The sequence below is a fragment of the Ylistrum balloti genome, unplaced genomic scaffold (genome assembly GCF_031769215.1).
Source record: "Ylistrum balloti isolate Yb309-2 unplaced genomic scaffold, AGI_CSIRO_Ybal_v1 Utg370660, whole genome shotgun sequence".
Taxonomy (NCBI): Eukaryota; Metazoa; Mollusca; class Bivalvia; order Pectinida; family Pectinidae; genus Ylistrum; species Ylistrum balloti.
Window position 1 is genome coordinate 200,186 of NW_026782400.1, and position 18,121 is coordinate 218,306.

General features: G+C 32.1%; 1 protein-coding gene across 1 annotated transcript in view; it reads left to right on the top strand.

Annotated features, from left to right (window-relative positions):
- Window positions 1-251: 251 nt before the first annotated feature.
- LOC132557341 (single-minded homolog 2-like) overlaps window positions 252-18,121 on the top strand; it is a 35,047-nt gene continuing 17,177 nt past the window's right edge. The window contains exon 1 of the mRNA XM_060221828.1: window positions 252-426. Within this exon, the coding sequence (XP_060077811.1) occupies window positions 252-426 (175 nt within the window). The remainder of the gene's footprint in view (window positions 427-18,121) is intronic.

Here is an 18,121-nt window from a genome sequence, read left to right on the forward strand (position 1 = left end):
TTTCATATGTAAACAATTCATGATACCTGAACTGTTTTAGCGGTACAAACACCTAACAGGAGCTGCTGCCCATTTGACCTATGTGTTTATATACTCTGTTGGGATAGTTTTTGGTGGTCCCTGATCAAGGTCTACCCTCAGACTCTACTGGAATCTGACATGGACCGGGTACATTGGGACATTGTCGTTATGCTTTCGTGGTCGAGACATGTCTATAACGATCCCTTTATTTTACACACAGTTGCAGGAACATGAAGGATAAGTCTAAAACGGCCGCCCGGACCCGGAGGGAGAAGGAAAATGCGGAATTTTACGAATTGGCCAAGATGTTGCCCTTGCCCTCCGCCATCACGAGTCAGCTTGACAAAGCGTCAATCATACGACTGTCCACGAGCTACCTCAAGATGCGGACAGTTTTTCCTGACGGTAGGTGTCTTTTATATCCATGTAAGCGTCCTTGATATTAACCTATCGGAATCCACTAAACCGGAAGTAAATATATATACAGAGCATTAACCGGAGGTATTGGTATGAAAAGGCGTGGTGCTCTTTATTAGTACGTCGTGATTTTTGTGTAAAGCAATACCAGACGTATGTTTTTCGCCAAACAAGTCTTTTCTAAATCGGTTTACTTAATACATACACATCGAATACTGATCTATTTCTGGTGACGCGAGTTGTTGATCAGGTGTAAATCTGTGAAATAAACCTAGCATAAGTACAGACTGACAACTGTGAAAAGGTATTTGTTTGATAACATTTCAAAGCAGCTCCAGATAGCAATAGTTGTATAAGTGGTTTAGTCTAAACCAGCTGGTCATTCATACTGACCACACCATGCAAGCCCTTGAACCAGATAGGAACGACATTTGGCCTCGTCCCACGGCCCAAGATTGGACGTCGGTAATATTACAGATTATTACCCTGAACCAATGACACTATCTGACACAGAATGTGCAGAAGATAGTTGTAAAATAAGTAGGTGATCACAATAAAACTTATGGTGCCACTTGGAGTCGTAACTACTATACAAAATGTATTTCTAACAAAATGGCATTTTCATAACTTATAATACAAATAGCCTTTATATAATGCGGGAACATTTATCTAAGACAAGGCGTTAATATATCTATACATTTTATATATATGTAACCGAACACTAAAGAACAGAATTCATGGTGTCAGTCAAAGACCAAAAACCAAAAGAAAATTATTTTCACCTCAGAATGTTGTTATATAACAGAAAACAATGTTTAAGATATAATAGAAAACAATGTTTAAGATATAATAGACAACATTGTTTAAGATATAACAGACAACATTGTTTAAGATATAACAGAAAACAATGTTTAAGATATAACAGACAACATTGTTTAAGATATAACAGAAAACAATGTTTAAGATATAACAGACAACAATGTTTAAGATATGTTGTTGATTTAAATTGTAAAAGAGTTTAAGACATGTAGGTGTTTATATAAAAAAATATTGATAATAATAAATGGAAAATCAAGGATATGTTTTTGATTTAAAATGGTAAAGAAAGTTTAAGATATGGTGATTTATTAAAAATAGTAAGTGTATGGTATGGTGGTCATTGATAATATTAGATGGAAAATGTAAGACGTGTTGTTCATCAATAATGACAGACAGTTTACTATATGATGGTTTATCAAAAGTAGTGAAGTAAGTATTAAATGGAAAATGTAGGATAGGTTGGTGACTTATGAAAGTAAAGAAAGCATAAGATAGGTTGGTGACTTATGATACATAGTGAATAAAGTATAATATAAGATATGTTGAGGATTTATGAAACGTAGTGAATAAAGTATAATATAAGATATGTTGAGGATTTATGAAACGTAGTGAATAAAGTATAATATAAGATATGTTGAGGATTTATGAAACGTAGTGAATAAAGTATAATATAAGATATGTTGAGGATTTATGAAACGTAGTGAATAAAGTATAATATGAGATATGTTGAGGATTTATGAAACATAGTGAAGAAAGTATAGATGTTGGTGATTTATAATAATAAAGAACGTTTAAATCATGGTGATTCATTGGACATTGTGAAGAAAGTATAAGATATGTTGGTAATATATGAAACATGGTGAAGAAAGTTTAAGATATGTTGGTAATATATGAAACATGGTGAAGAAAGTATAGATATGTTGATGATTTATGACACATAGTGAAGAAAGTATAGATGTTGGTGATTTATAATAATAAAGAACGTTTAAATCATGGTGATTCATTGGACATTGTGAATAAAGCATAAGATATGTTGGTAATTTAAAATAGTAAAAAACGTTTAAATTATGGTGGTTAATTGGACATTGTGAAGAAAGTATAAATATATTAGTGATATATGATAGTAAAGAGAGGTGTAATACTGTATATCATAAGTAAAATACTGTGTATTATAAGTAAAATACTGTGTAATACATTGTAGAAATGATGAAAGAAAAAGTGGTTTAAACAATGTAATAGCAAGTACAGACACAGCAGCAATTACGAGAGATAAAGAGATAATGATGATGATTAAATGTATATAGATATGTAGATAATTATTTACAAACTTTGTTGATCAGGTTGTTGATATGCTGACACTTTCACTGGTATTTATTTTCTTTGTACTATACCATAAATAGTGACAAGACAAGATGTTCGTTTGTTATCGAACATGTCACCAAATAAACATCTGTTTAGTCCAAATAAGGGCTGTAATTCATGATCATACCGAGATTGTTTACAGTCATAAATAAACTCTGCTAAGAAATAGTTCACAGTCACACTAAAAAAAACTATGGAGTAAACTACATTTACGCTGAAAAAGGTTTAGCTGGACTGTTATTCATCAACAATTAGAATGTTAATCTAGTGCTCAGCAATTCATCGTTTTATCGAAAAAGCTAAAATTTGGAATAATATGTCATTGAACAGAAAAAAACCTGCTAATTGATTCATAGCGTTATCGGAAATGTTAAAGTTGGTAAGTTATTCATAATTATATAGGAAAAAACTTAAGTTGACGTAAAATGGTTCATAATCACTCTGAAAAAGTTTGAGCTAAAAATTTATTGTTATGAATTGCAACAATTTTTTTAATTTTAAGTAATTTATGACTACAACTAAAATGGTTCTGCTTGGAAATAATTAATAATCATCCCGAAAAAAACAAGCGGAATAGTCATATAAGAACCGACAAAAATTTAATCATATTTATATCTTGATAAATGAAGTAGTGAAATTATATAGGAAGAAATCAATGCTTGAATGTAATCAATATTCATAAAAAAAGTCTAACAAGTTTTCACAATTCTCCAGTTTAATTTATGCCTATAGCTAAAATGGTTGGAAAGGATTAATAATTATCTAGAAAACACCAAGCGAACTAGTTTCATCTCCATCACACTCCCTTGCTCTGCTGTGAGGGGGTTGATGTCTGGTAATTGCGTGGAACCTGTGATAAATTCTATTGCTTGTTTAGATTGTATAGAAAACACTTGGCATCATGTCATTTTGTTTTGTCTGTGTTTGGTTTTAGTTCACGTTGAGGTATACACGAGTCAGTTCTTAGTTTGTGTATTCATATTGTATCGTACTGGTCGAAAATATTGATACTGTGTATGAAGGAAATCATCAAACTATCACCATTCCACTGGTTCTTTTCTATGTTCTGATGATGACTAACAACACGACACTGTCAACATCATCATAATCCATATTAATTCTCAATAAAACAAGGGCAAAAAAGGAGCAAAAGAAAGATTAGCATGGATACTCCTAAAAAGGAACAAGATAAAAAGACCAGGTGTGCCAGAAGAGTAAGCGTCTTCTGCTTCATTGACGACACCCGCCATGTAAATCTTGACTAATGTCCGTACGTTATGTCACGTTAGCAAATGAGAACAAGGTATTCGACAACGGAACCAACAGCACACTAACGAGCTTCATATCGCACAAAACATATTTCTTAATGAGATCGCTATGGCGACTGTATTTACATAAAGTCTTGATAAAAGTGATCCAGGAATATTGTTAATTTTCCTCTTTTAATCAAGTTTCGCATTGTTTCCTCGTTTATTACCTTCTGTTTGGTCCTGACTGGTGGTTCTGACTGGTTTGTGCTCGATTAGATATATTACACTCTACAGCTGTTTTGTTACAATCTGAGTACCAGGAATTCTGACACTGTTCATCAGTAAACCGTGCTGATATGCATAATTTAATAAGCATCAGGGTGTACCAGAGACAATGGAATGGTTGATCATCATAATAGATCATCATGAATGAACATTTTTTAACAGTACCTGAAGGAACATACAGGTATAAAGAGAAAGCTTTTGATTCTTAAAGGTAAGCGGTACTTCAATTCATTATAGGGCAGAATTTCTCGGAAACACACAAATCAATGTGCTATTGGCGGAACTTGGGAAATACATTAGTAACAAATTACAAGCAGGTAATCTGTATGTTGTACTAACTTTAATATGAGAGGGTTAGACGCACTGGGTCTCCTGGTACGATTATCTGGGCTTTGAGGGTGGGAGTTTTTTGTTTGTTTTTTTAAAAGTGTGATATTTGAGAATTCAGGATATGTGATACTCTCGGATTGATTTTGTAGACAATGCGTTTGATTGGAAGGTTTGATGTACAAATTATGCCAAGTTGGTTCCATGAACGCGTTATAACATCCGAGGGTTGAAATGTACACACTATTCCCGGGTGGTTTTAATGACGAGGTGCCTATTACACTGGCCCGCCACGACAATGTTTACCTTCTAAGGAAATCAGATTCAAGTGTGTATCGTTATAATTGAAAGAATGTCAGCAATTGAAATTAACACCATGAAACCTACAAGCTTGTACATTTCATAAACTACCTCTTTTCTCAGTGAAGGAATTTCATGAGTACAACTCAGTGTCGGCTGTTGAATGGCAGGATTCTAGAGGCGGGCTAATGTATTCACACAACACTTTACTCAATTCGGGTTGTCACTATTTGCGTTCTCGAGTTCTAAATAAAAAGTCATTTATTGAAAAAGGGCCATCCCTCAATTTATCACTTCGCACCTGTGAGAGCAGGAGAGGCCCTAAAAGGGTGTTTGAGATTATTTTGTATTTCACCTTGTAGCCGGCGGTGTTTTTATTGACAGGGGTTCTCCAACACATGTTTCTGGCTAGACCTAGGAATGTGGTGATACTCTAATTAAATATTTATGAAAAAAAATGATTGAAAAGTCAAGCATGTTATATGAGTTCTATAAAACAGACATTTAAATCTATTCGCTACATTTATTGCACGAGTTCACACTGAATTGCGATTTAATTCAAATTATCGGAATTTCACTTATTTCGTTTTAACTTAAAGTTTCCATGAATAAACAAGCGATTTCCGTACAGTAACTTTTGTAAAAAATTTGATAATATACTTGGTACTTGATGATTTAAAAAATATTTTTAATGAGATGTATGTAAATAATATGGTGGACTTTAATTTTACAAAAAAGTCCCTTTCTTTATATATATAATAATACACAAGGGACAAGATACATACGATTGTTAATACTTAATATATCTAACATACTATTTTCTTACGAAGTAGAATGAACATCATGCAGTACTCAGGACTAGATTGTTGATATAATCAGAAAACCTTTTGCTTTATATTCAGTTTCTCGTATAAAATTATTTTTAATTGAATAAGTATATGTTGATTGTATATAGAAGATATTGAATGGTTTCCGTTTAATGTCACACACACACACACACACACACACACACACACACACACACACACACACACACACACACACACACACACATATATATATATTACGAGTATGACAGAATATTAATATTTTTTAAGCGTACAAAGCACGACAAATATAGATAAAATTCGTCGTATTCATAGAAATGAAATATATAATATATTTAAAGGAAAGCCATTTTTCCATTATATTATAAAAAACATAAAACATTAAAGTACAGCGATGCCAAAAAAAATATCAGGACTTGCTTTGACATACGACAGTTATGACATTACGCTTGATAACAAGACTTGCCTATTTTGAATCGCCGCTATACGTGGAATTCTACCATTTTATGCTGTTATCTGGTAAGAATCCAATACAGAACTGCTTAATTATTGAATTAAAGAAAACCGAAACTTAATTAAAGAAAACCGAAATTTACACGAAAAAGTCAGATGCAAATTGAACTTGTTCTATCAGGAAAATCGGCAAATTGCAAGGTAATGACTAGAAAGCACCACTCTGGTTATATATCATCACTGGAAAACCATATCATCGGCAGTGAAGATATCATTTTTTTTTTACTTATATCAATTGTCACGGCAAATTGATATATTCCATTGTTTACTGTCAAAAATGTAATAAAAGGAACTCTATCCGATATGCGGGAATATATTTTTCTTCTTAAAGAATAGATATTTATATCTATCAGTCGAAACTCCCAGTACTGAACTATTTGCCATATGTTTAAATGACACATACATGTAGTGTGTGCCTTGAAATGTTTATCCTACAATATGTACATATGTGAGAGTACCAGAGGTCTGTTCCTTCACGCCACAAAAGAAACGTGCCTTAACCCTGATTTGGCCAGATAGAGCAGAACTAGGGTAGCTTACAATTTGTTTGATTTGCAATATTCAATGATTGTTGCACCTGGAGTATATCATCTATCATCGAGGGGAGGAGAGACATCCCTCTGAATGTTTAAACAGATATAGCAGTGAAAATCCTGCGTCTTTTTCCACGACCAGACTTCTGTTTACTAATAACATGGATATTACAGATTATACCATCTATTTTGTTTAAACCCAGAGAAAGTGTTCACTAATTTAACATCACGTTATGTTCCTTTTTATGTAGACTAAATCATTTTACAAGTGTTTATACGGTTGACATTAAATCCCCCTGTTGCCCTAGTCTGCTGTTGCCTGTGATTGTGTGTAAATCTACATCCTACTAGTGCTTTGTAACACCCTCATCTAGACCTTCAGACGCTCCCGCCCATACATTTATCATGACCGCCCTCGATGTGATCCAGACCGACCGAGTCATTTGTTTTCTGGTGTATTAATTAACATCAAACACGTAATTTAAACCTAACGAGTTGACGATGGAGACGCTGTATGATATCCTCATCCAGAGGTAACGCCTTCTTTACTGAAATTCTATAGGATGGAGATTTAATTGGACATCTTTCCTCGCCTTATAACCTCTACATATGATCCGTAACGGTCCAATATTTAGTGGTAACAGACAGATTGATGAGGTTTAGCCCTAATTCCTTTTCTGGAGAAATTTGTGTACTTACCGTTTACCAAGTATATACCACGTTATTGTCAAAATAAAATTGAAAAAGTTACAGAGTGTGAAAATAATGAAAATCACAGTACATAGATTAATGAATTTGTAAACTTCCAGTTACTATTAGCTGTCTGAAAAGTCTGTTCGTGACATGCTTTCCGGCAGTCATTGACATAAATATTATCTTATCTGTAAATACATATTCGTTTTTATTTGGGAGATTTAAACAGAACCCTGTTGGTTATACTAAATTACTATAAACCTGGCTGTTCTTAATGTTTAAATATTGAAAGGTTATAAACCAGTATTTATGGAATATTAGAAGTGATGTATTTACTATGACAATTTAAAATGAAAACTTATAAATCAATATTCATGGAATATTAGAAGCGATGTATCTACCATGGTAATTTAAAATGAAAACTTATAAATCAACGCGTATCGATTAATAGAAGTTGTATATTTACAATAACAATTTCATTATGCAATAAATGTGTTTAATAATGGCACTTTAAATGGTATTTACCGGTCATTATACCGCCGGTAAATATATCTTAAATACGTTCGTTGTGTAACAAATAATAATAATGTGGAACGTGGTTTAATGATTATATGTTATACTGGGTAATAATATTTACACTATCATTATACTAGAGGTGCAATAGCACAGCATTAGTAAGATTATAATGATTTATTATTATAACATGAACATTTATACTAGGGATGCAAACAAATAACACAACATTTGTTGTATTATAATGATTTATTATGAGAATATTTAAATTAGGAGTGCAAACATCCGTGTATGGTGTGTAAAACATTGTTACAATATATTAAACATGAAAGGCTGTTTTATCATCACTATATATTTAACAAAACGTGTAGTAGAGTGATATGATTGATTCATATGATATAAAGTGTAGTGATTATTATAAAGAACAACACGTGTGTACGATAAATGGCCATAGAGGTAATTTCACGTATAGAAGTATAACATTACCCCGTATGTTCATAGTAGTTCATCATAAAAACCCTACACGTATAAATGCAATTGTTAAGTATAAACTCCTAGCAGTAATGTTTTAGGTTGTTTATATAACATGTTTTCCTTGGTTTCTTGTGGTTGGTTTTGTCATATAAATGTTTTTGCGTGCATATGATAAATATTTTTATCCGTACCCATATGCATTATATACAAAATAACTTTTTAAAAAGTTATGTATTTTTCATAGGATATATAAAACTTTCGGGATTAGTGCTTATAGCTAAGTTCATTCATATATGTGTATAACTAATTAATATGATAATCATAAAAATCTATATATTCTATATTATTTTGTATTATACTCCAAATTTTTATAGTTTTATATTATTTTCCTGATTTGTATCATTTTGTTATAAACTTTTGCATGATAGATAAAGTTTTGTAAAAATATTGGAGAATGATAATACTTTCCTTGTTAAAATTAGTATAGTTTAAAAATTAATTTTCTGCTTAAAATGACAGGATATTTTTCATACATCTTTTGAGTTAAGATTATAATGCATATTTGCATATTTACAATACTTTCTACAACTAATGAAAGTTTGGATGTAATACAAATAGTTATTAATAAGTAGTGTTATAAAGTTATTATCTATATAATATTTTTAAAGGCAAATGATAGGTAAATCAAATACTAATCTTGGTATACGTGAAATATACTGTTTTATTATCATTATATGCATTTATTGAATCAGCAGCCTGTCCCACCACAAATGGACATATTTTGACCCAGTCTTGTAATATCTTGTGATACCTAACTGTACTTTTTAGTTTATGTTACTGCTCTGGAACTCAATAATACAAATACAAATATTTTGCATTTCGGTTATATAATCATCCATTTGAATCTATCTTCTACATTCTTATTCCTAATATTATTATTATCTGTTATCTTTAATTTTGATTGATGTGTCTGTATACTTGTTTATGCACTGTAAGGAGAGGGCTTTCATAGGCTCTGCCTGTTGCCCAATTCCTATTGTCAATACCACCAAGACAATAAAATATTCTGAAATCAAAATTTATTGAATCACACTAACTGAACGATATGCCTTGGTAGAAGAGGTATTATTTTTGATACCGGTATAGGTTAAGTGTGTAGTATTGTATACACGTACAATCACATGTTATTATCGACACTGTTATAACTCAGGGTAAAATCTAGTTCTTTAATTGCTAAGAATGCGTCGTTTTTAAAACTATAAACTGTCTTTCAATGTTTCAGTATTCCCATCACTGTGTAACAAATACACGAACTTTCTCATTGAGGGATATGAACTACCTCTCAGAGGTCTAATGTTCTCTAAACACTGACAATGTATGAATGTCATTTTACTATATTACTGGATTAGACATGGATCCTTATTCAACTAAATATATTTTCTTAAACTTACTGAGCATTTTTATGTTCTTCTATTTAGAACATAATGATTATTTTACGTGCACATTACAACGTTGTGTCTGACTGAATAATTTTATTATCACAGGACACAATGATGGTCATCGTGTGGGTGTCCCTTTAATATTAGTAACACGTGGAATAGGGTAAGACGGGGTCGGAAGGGCCATCGATACAGCACAGTGATAAATTGCTCAATAGTGAGAGATCCCGATAAGGGTCTTTATTTTACTCTATGTGTTTAACAGAAGGGCCAGTGATTACGACCCTAAGTCATATTAAAGTTGTCACTCCGGGGATAGAAATTCACACCTGCGAATCGCAATCAATTGAGTCCAGGGCTTCGGACAATTTCATTTCTAAAGATTGTTTTCTTATCTTTTCTCCGGCTGTTAAGAGGGAAACATTTGTGCCTTAATTTGGTCCTACGCCAAAGTTAGACAGAGAGAGGAATTAGCATACTGCTGTGAACAGATTGGAGGTGGAAATAAAAAATAAATAGAATACCTCAACATTTACCTATCTAAGGACGGTACAGGTGTGTTAGGGTCTCCGTGTAATCTCCACTCTTACATTCAATCTAAGCTCGCTTTCTTTACTTGCCACGTGCGGTTTTGCTATTAGATCTATAGATAATGTTCTATCCATTTAATTCACTGAATAGTTTCTCCTATGTCGCTAAATTAGATGGTATTTAATTAAAAGTTATAATGTTGCTTGAATTATAACTACAAGAATAAATAATTATAAATACAAAAGTATTGATATCGATTATTTTATGTTTCATTTCTCTTGTCATGTAATCCAACATACTACATAACATGACTGTCTAATAGGGTTGGACGAGGCCTTAGTTTAAAGAAAAATGAAAACAGTTTAAATTGATATTTGATTTAAATTTAAAAACACAGAATTACAATAACAACTTTGAACCAAACAATATATAGACGATATTACTATATAGATAATATATATGGTATAGTATTGCAATATCAACAATATACAGTGTATATAAGTTATTACAATATATATGGTATTTTTATATAGAGTGTATATAACGTATTACAATACAAACAATATATATGGTATTTTTATATACAGTTTATATAAAGTAATATGATATAAGCATGTATAACTTATTTTAATTTACATAGTATAAACCGTATCATGATATGACAATATATTCATTGTCGTCGTTATGATACGGTGCTAACGAATAAGGAATACTGACTGAAAGTCACTGATGGGTCTAAACTAATATAAATGTGCCAGTGATGAAGTGTATTAACATTTGAAAGATTTACGGGTTTTCTAAAAGTTTATTTACCTTTATACGCCATCAATTGTGGTAATAGTGATACATCATGGGCTGTTTTACAGATGACTATTTATATGCCATTTTCTTCGCGAGGGATATAAATAATGATGCTAATTGACTCAGCAAAAACACTAAATAATACAAAAGTAATCCCAAATTAAAAATAGCAAAATGAACGAATTTTCGCATTATATAAATATCCTTTGATAAGACATATTCTTAATGAAATAATGATTTATAAAAGATTATATAAATATCCTTTGATAAGACATATTTTGTTTCCATTAAAACAATTTATATGAACTGTATTACATATTCACTATTGTTCATTGCTTTCAGAAAACAATTCTTAAGTATTCTTCCCCCAAAATCTTACGAAGACTTTTGTATATATAAAGTATGAGAGAAGAGGACCCGGAGGAAAAAACCGTTTATACCTTATATGTTAATTTATAAGAAACATCTTCAAAGAGAGAACAACCTATGACAGAAGCAAAGAACTTTCATTAGAATTCATAATAATATACCTGTTTATTCTGTTATGTATAGAGCAAAGTGTGAATGTTGTCCGGCATATGAAAAGAACAAACATGTAAACGTGTATCGTATATAATATAGTAAAATATAAAACATTAATATGTATTACATTATCAACCAATGTATACATATAATGATATTATCTAATTAAATGTAATACAATATAATAAAATGTCTGTGAAAAATAATATAAAATATTAATTATAGAACTAAACGATTACAAATATTTATAAAACATTGATAATATAACTTTAATGCTCCAAAGTATATATTAAGTTATGGATGCAAGAGAATTTTCCCATGCTTGGTAGTGTGAATAATTCTAAAACTTGTTTTATCAAGCTAATGTAAATAGAAAATTATGTAAGATCCTTAATATAAAACAGAATGTATATAACACAGTTGTTTAGCATATCATAGCGTTTGTACTAAACAGTGACAAGGCGTTCTGTTATAGAATATCTTCTTATTTCAAGATTTATCATGCAAGTTTACAGACAAAGGGGACTTTTTCTGGATACAATCTTTTAATCAAGATGACTAACATTGTTATCTTAAACGTCCTTTTGATCCTATGAAATCTAATGATATTTTCTCATCATGAAATGCTCGAATATTCAAAGTAATTATCAGTTTTGGTGATCTAATATTACATTGTCATAACAACGTTATGCTTCAGTCCTTGCTTATAGTACCCATAATAATAACATATTGGTTTAGATAAAATAAAATCGATAAACAAACATATCCCCGCAGAGTAAAATGTTCTAAAAAGTATGAATACAAATGTATTGTAGAATTTGTTCTTTTAATCATAACATCATCCTTGATGGCAGTCTGCATATTGGACTTACGACAGTTCCTAGCATAACTGAGGCGTTAGTGTTATAACCTCTTTGTAGGTTTCTAATTAAGTATGATGTGGCGGTGAATGGGCCGTTCGATCAATACGGTGGGTGTCTGTGTCCTCCGCGGGTGGAATGGATACCCGTATTGAGAGTCGGCTTTATTTGACCACCTCACGTGTGTGTTTGCCTTTCTATGCGCTTTACCGATTGTCACACACAGTGATACTACGGAAACTTAACAGGATCGAAAAACGATCATTGAGACTAAAACGATGGTATCTTTAAACCAATACGAAAACATACCAAGGTACAATTTGCGAGACAAAAGCTTCTAATCTTTTGGTGGTGAACTTAAGTCTCTGATGTTTTGGTTGTGAACTTAAGTCTCTGATGTTTTGATGGTGAACTTAAGTCTCTGGTGTTTTGTTGGTGAACTTAAGTCTCTGGTGTTTTGTTGGTGAACTTAAGTCTCAGATGTTTTGATGGTGAACTTAAGTCTCTGATGTTTTGATGGTGAACTTAAGTCTCTGATGTTTTGGTTGTGAACTAAAGTCTCTGATGTTTTGGTTGTGAACTTAAGTCTCAGATGTTTTGTTGGTGAACTTAAGTCTCTGATGTTTTGATGGTGAACTTAAGTCTCTGATGTTTTGGTGGTGAACTTAAGTCTCTGATGTTTTGTTGGTGAACTTAAGTCTCTGATGTTTTGTTGGTGAACTTAAGTCTCTGGTGTTTTGGTGGTGAACTTAAGTCTCTGATGTTTTGTTGGTGAACTTAAGTCTCTGATGTTTTGGTGGTGAACTTAAGTCTCTGATGTTTTGTTGGTGAACTTAAGTCTCTGATGTTTTGGTGGTGAACTTAAGTCTCTGATGTTTTGGTGGTGAACTTAAGTCTCTGATGTTTTGTTGGTGAACTTAAGTCTCTGATGTTTTGTTGGTGAACTTAAGTCTCTGATGTTTTGGTGGTGAACTTAAGTCTCTGATGTTTTGGTGGTGAACTTAAGTCTCTGATGTTTTGGTGGTGAACTTAAGTCTCTGATGTTTTGGTGGTGAACTTAAGTCTCTGATGTTTTGGTGGTGAACTTAAGTCTCTGATGTTTTGGTGGTGAACTTAAGTCTCTGATGTTTTGGTGGTGAACTTAAGTCTCTGCTGTTTTGGTGGTGAACTTAAGTCTCTGCTGTTTTGGTGGTGAACTTAAGTCTCTGATGTTTTGTTGGTGAACTTAAGTCTCTGATGTTTTGTTGGTGAACTTAAGTCTCTGATGTTTTGTCGGTGAACTTAAGTCTCTGATGTTTTGGTGGTGAACTTAAGTCTCTGATGTTTTTGGTGGTGAACTTAAGTCTCTGATGTTTTGTTGGTGAACTTAAGTCTCTGATGTTTTGGTGGTGAACTTAAGTCTCTGATGTTTTGGTGGTGAACTTAAGTCTCTGATGTTTTGGTGGTGAACTTAAGTCTCTGATGTATTGGTGTTAGACTTGATTTTCCAATGGTTTGCAGTAGAGTTAAAGTTCCGAGACCTCGCGTAACCTACAGGTCAAGAATTTTAACAGGTACTTGACGTTCTTTTGAAATTATCCAATTTTAGAATTTTACGAAAACTATTGATTTGTCCGTCTGTTTTTAAACATTTGTTTTGACTGATTTTCATTTTCTTCAGACCCCTACAATCACTGACTATCCTTAGAAGGACGAATCAGCTATGTGATGGGGTTAAATTTGCTATTTGGTTTTACTTTTAATTTTAATTCCTGCATTTGGTATTGAATGGTGCTATACACTTGTGTGGCTTTTACATAAGTAATTAATATTTTTTATTTTGAAAATACTTCGGTGTTTATCTTAATGCAAAGATGATAACTTCTAGAAGTATCGTACGACGACTTGTTCCAAGCGGATGTGGAATCCGTCACAAGCAACATATCCTTGTGATTGTTGTCTTGAGAGGAGCGACTCCCATTTAGAATAACATTGGTTATTCTGTTCTGATTCCCGAAGAAACACTAGACACATCACTCCATGAAATCTGACTGAGAACAACACCACGTCTTAGTTCAATATCAATGCTCTGTTTATTCCAAACAAACGTAATAAGTAAATATATAGTAGTTATTAAGACGTGTTTACATTTTTTTCTATGAAAAAATCAAGATAAATTTGTGACCGTATTACTTAACACGATTGTTGTTTATGATATCATGAGAAACTATATAAATTTGTTTGTTTCTGAATTTTAACTTGCTGACATCAGTATTTTTTCAAGCGGGAAATTTGAACGGAATTTTTCTTCACATTACGAAAACTATATATCATTGCCAATTTGAGCACCGAACTGTTACCAAATGGTAGTATACAGCCGATGCAATTTGGGCGACAGTTTAATGGAATGATTTAACTTTCTCCCATATTATATTCCTATCCACTGTCACTCTCTGGTAGTTCATTACTTAAATGTCTTATACGAGTCCGTTATTATGGTAGCCATACTGTTAAATAAATCTAATTCATGGCGCTCACTTATGACATTTACTTTGCACGGATTCATACACTACTTTTTTAAAAAGCATTCTAACCGGCATGTCATTAAAACAATTTACGAGATTATTTGAACGATATTAAACCATTTTCATTGAAATGAACACTGAAGAATCTCTACTTACTTCCGCCATGGAAATGTCAAATTGTGCTTCTCAATAGACTTTGTCACACCGGGAGGGTACTTGGGTAAATTATGCAAACATACCCCGATCTGTCACGAGTATGCTAATTATTGTTGATTGCTTGGAGGCGGACCGGAATTCCGCCTCGGACCGATATAATACCCAGGTAAAGAATGGAGATGGTCGGGGTTTTCATGGTAATGAGGAAAGAGAATATTAATGAAGAGAACGAAATCTATCGGAGGTAAATAACAGAACAGTGGCCATTTTTAATTTAAAACGATTCCAAATATTTGAAGATAGCAATTTACAATGCAATTAAAATTTTAGCATAAACCTCACAAGAAGATGGAAAATTAATATCCACTCTCAGATACTGCCCCCTGTTATACAAGTTAGTACGCGTGGGAACAAGACTTATTTAAGGTGTTCTGTTCGATAATTTGATTTCATAAATCTGCCTTTCTCATGCCAACTACATTAAACATGAAAAAGATATGAAAGGCTGCATTTATAATGAGACTTTTCAGATATTAATGGGCGTCTTAAATCGATTTACAATGGATCCATGGAGATAGTTTGAGATATTTGGTTTTAATTTTTGCTTATAACGTCCTGTTAACATCCATAGTCATCAAAGGAGGACATGGTCGATCCATGAGTGCATTATCAAACCAACAGTTCCAGTACAAATATTTATAAGTCTATTTACCTATGCTAATATAGAAAGATAGCTGGTGTATAATTCCGATCGTTTATGTTAATGTATCGTGTGTTGATATATACTCCTGTATAAATCTATTTGTGGCTATCACTTATTACAACTACAGACAAAACGCTAAATGACAATCAAAGTGTGAAGTATTTCTGCCTAAATCAAATACTTTATAGAGGCTACAAAGATATGCTCGTAATCACAACTAGACAAGTCCACATGACACGACAAGTAAACATTAAGGTAGATTGTCAGTTCTGATTGACACGTATGCTTGTATCATATCCTTCCGATCTCTGATTATCTATACTAGAAATAATTGGACGGTACATGGCCCAACAAAAGTGATCTTCTTCGTCGAGTTGTAAAAGATATACCTACACCGACCATCTTGACGAGTGATGGAAAGAAAACAAAGGAGAAAGACCCTGATAACACTGTTATCACCTTACAAGAACTGTGTGTTTACTTTGCAAATTAATAAAATACGTCAAAGAGCGAAGCAACATCTGTCTCCTACTCGCTACCTGAATCTCCGACAAAAGCTATAATCACCAGTGCCATGTTTACCTCGGAACACGTGTGAGTTGACCTCTTGACACCAACTGTTAACCTTTAACCTTTCATGACGTCTCCTGAACAACCGACATAGGACAAGTCAGTTCACTGAATAAGATGAAGCGTAAAATATCAAACAATCAATTTGTAGCATTATCTATATTATATGCACGGCACTTCTAAGTATTATTTAGGAATTATTTACAGAAATGATATATGACTTGTGCTCATATCAGTCTATCGTACTTGTAAAATCCAACATAACAAACATTTTGCTGATAAAGACAAACAAAAATGAAAAAAACCCACAATCATACTGATAACGTTTAATTGAAATACAAGTTTTACAAATGTACAAACAACTTGATACAGTAATTAAATAGAATAGACCTACTCACATTTTGATTAGAAATAAAGTATTGTAAATCTTCTGACAACTTGATACAATGATCAAGTGTCATAAATATACTGACAACTTGATAATCAGGTATCATAAATATACTGACAACTTGATACAATAATCAAGTGTCTTAAATATACTGACAACTTGATACAATGATTAAGTATCATAAATATAATGACAACTTGATACAATCAAGTATCATAAATATACTGACAACTTGATACAATGATTAAGTATCATAAATATACTGACAACTTGATACAATAATCAAGTGTCTTAAATATACTGACAACTTGATACAATAATCAAGTGTCATAAATATACTGACAACTTGATACAATAATCAACATAAATATAATGACAACTAGATAATCAGGTATCATAAATATAATGACAACTTGATACAATAATCAAGTGCCATAAATATAATGACAACTTGACAAGTGTCATAAATACTTGACAATAGAATCAGGTATCATAAATATACTGACAACTTGATACAATAATCAGGTATCATAAATATACTGACAACTTGATACAATCAAGTGTCATAAATATACTGACAACTTGATACAATAATCAAGTGTCTTAAATATACTGACAACTTGATACAATGTATCATAAATATACTGACAACTTGATACAATCAATGTCATAAATATACTGACAACTTGATACAATGATCAAGTGTTAAATATATACAACTTGATACAATGATCAAGTGTCATAAATATACTGACAACTTGATACAATAATCAAGTGTCTTAAATATACTGACAACTTGATACAATAATCAAGTGTCTTAAATATACTGACAACTTGATACAATAATCAAGTGTCTTAAATATACTGACAACTTGATACAATAATCAAGTGTCATAAATATACTGACAACTTGATACAATCAAGTGTCATAAATATACTGACAACTTGATACAATGATCAAGTGTCATAAATATACTGACAACTTGATACAATAATCAAGTATCATAAATATACTGACAACTTGATACAATGATCAAGTGTCATAAATATAATGACAACTTGATACAATGATCAAGTGTCATAAATATAATGACAACTTGATAATCAGGTATCATAAATATACTGACAACTTGATACAATGATCAAGTGTCATAAATATACTGACAACTTGATACAATGATCAAGTGTCATAAATATACTGACAACTTGATACAATAATCAAGTGTCATAAATATAATGACAACTTGATACAATGATCAAGTATCATAAATATACTGACAACTTGATAATCAGGTATCATAAATATACTGACA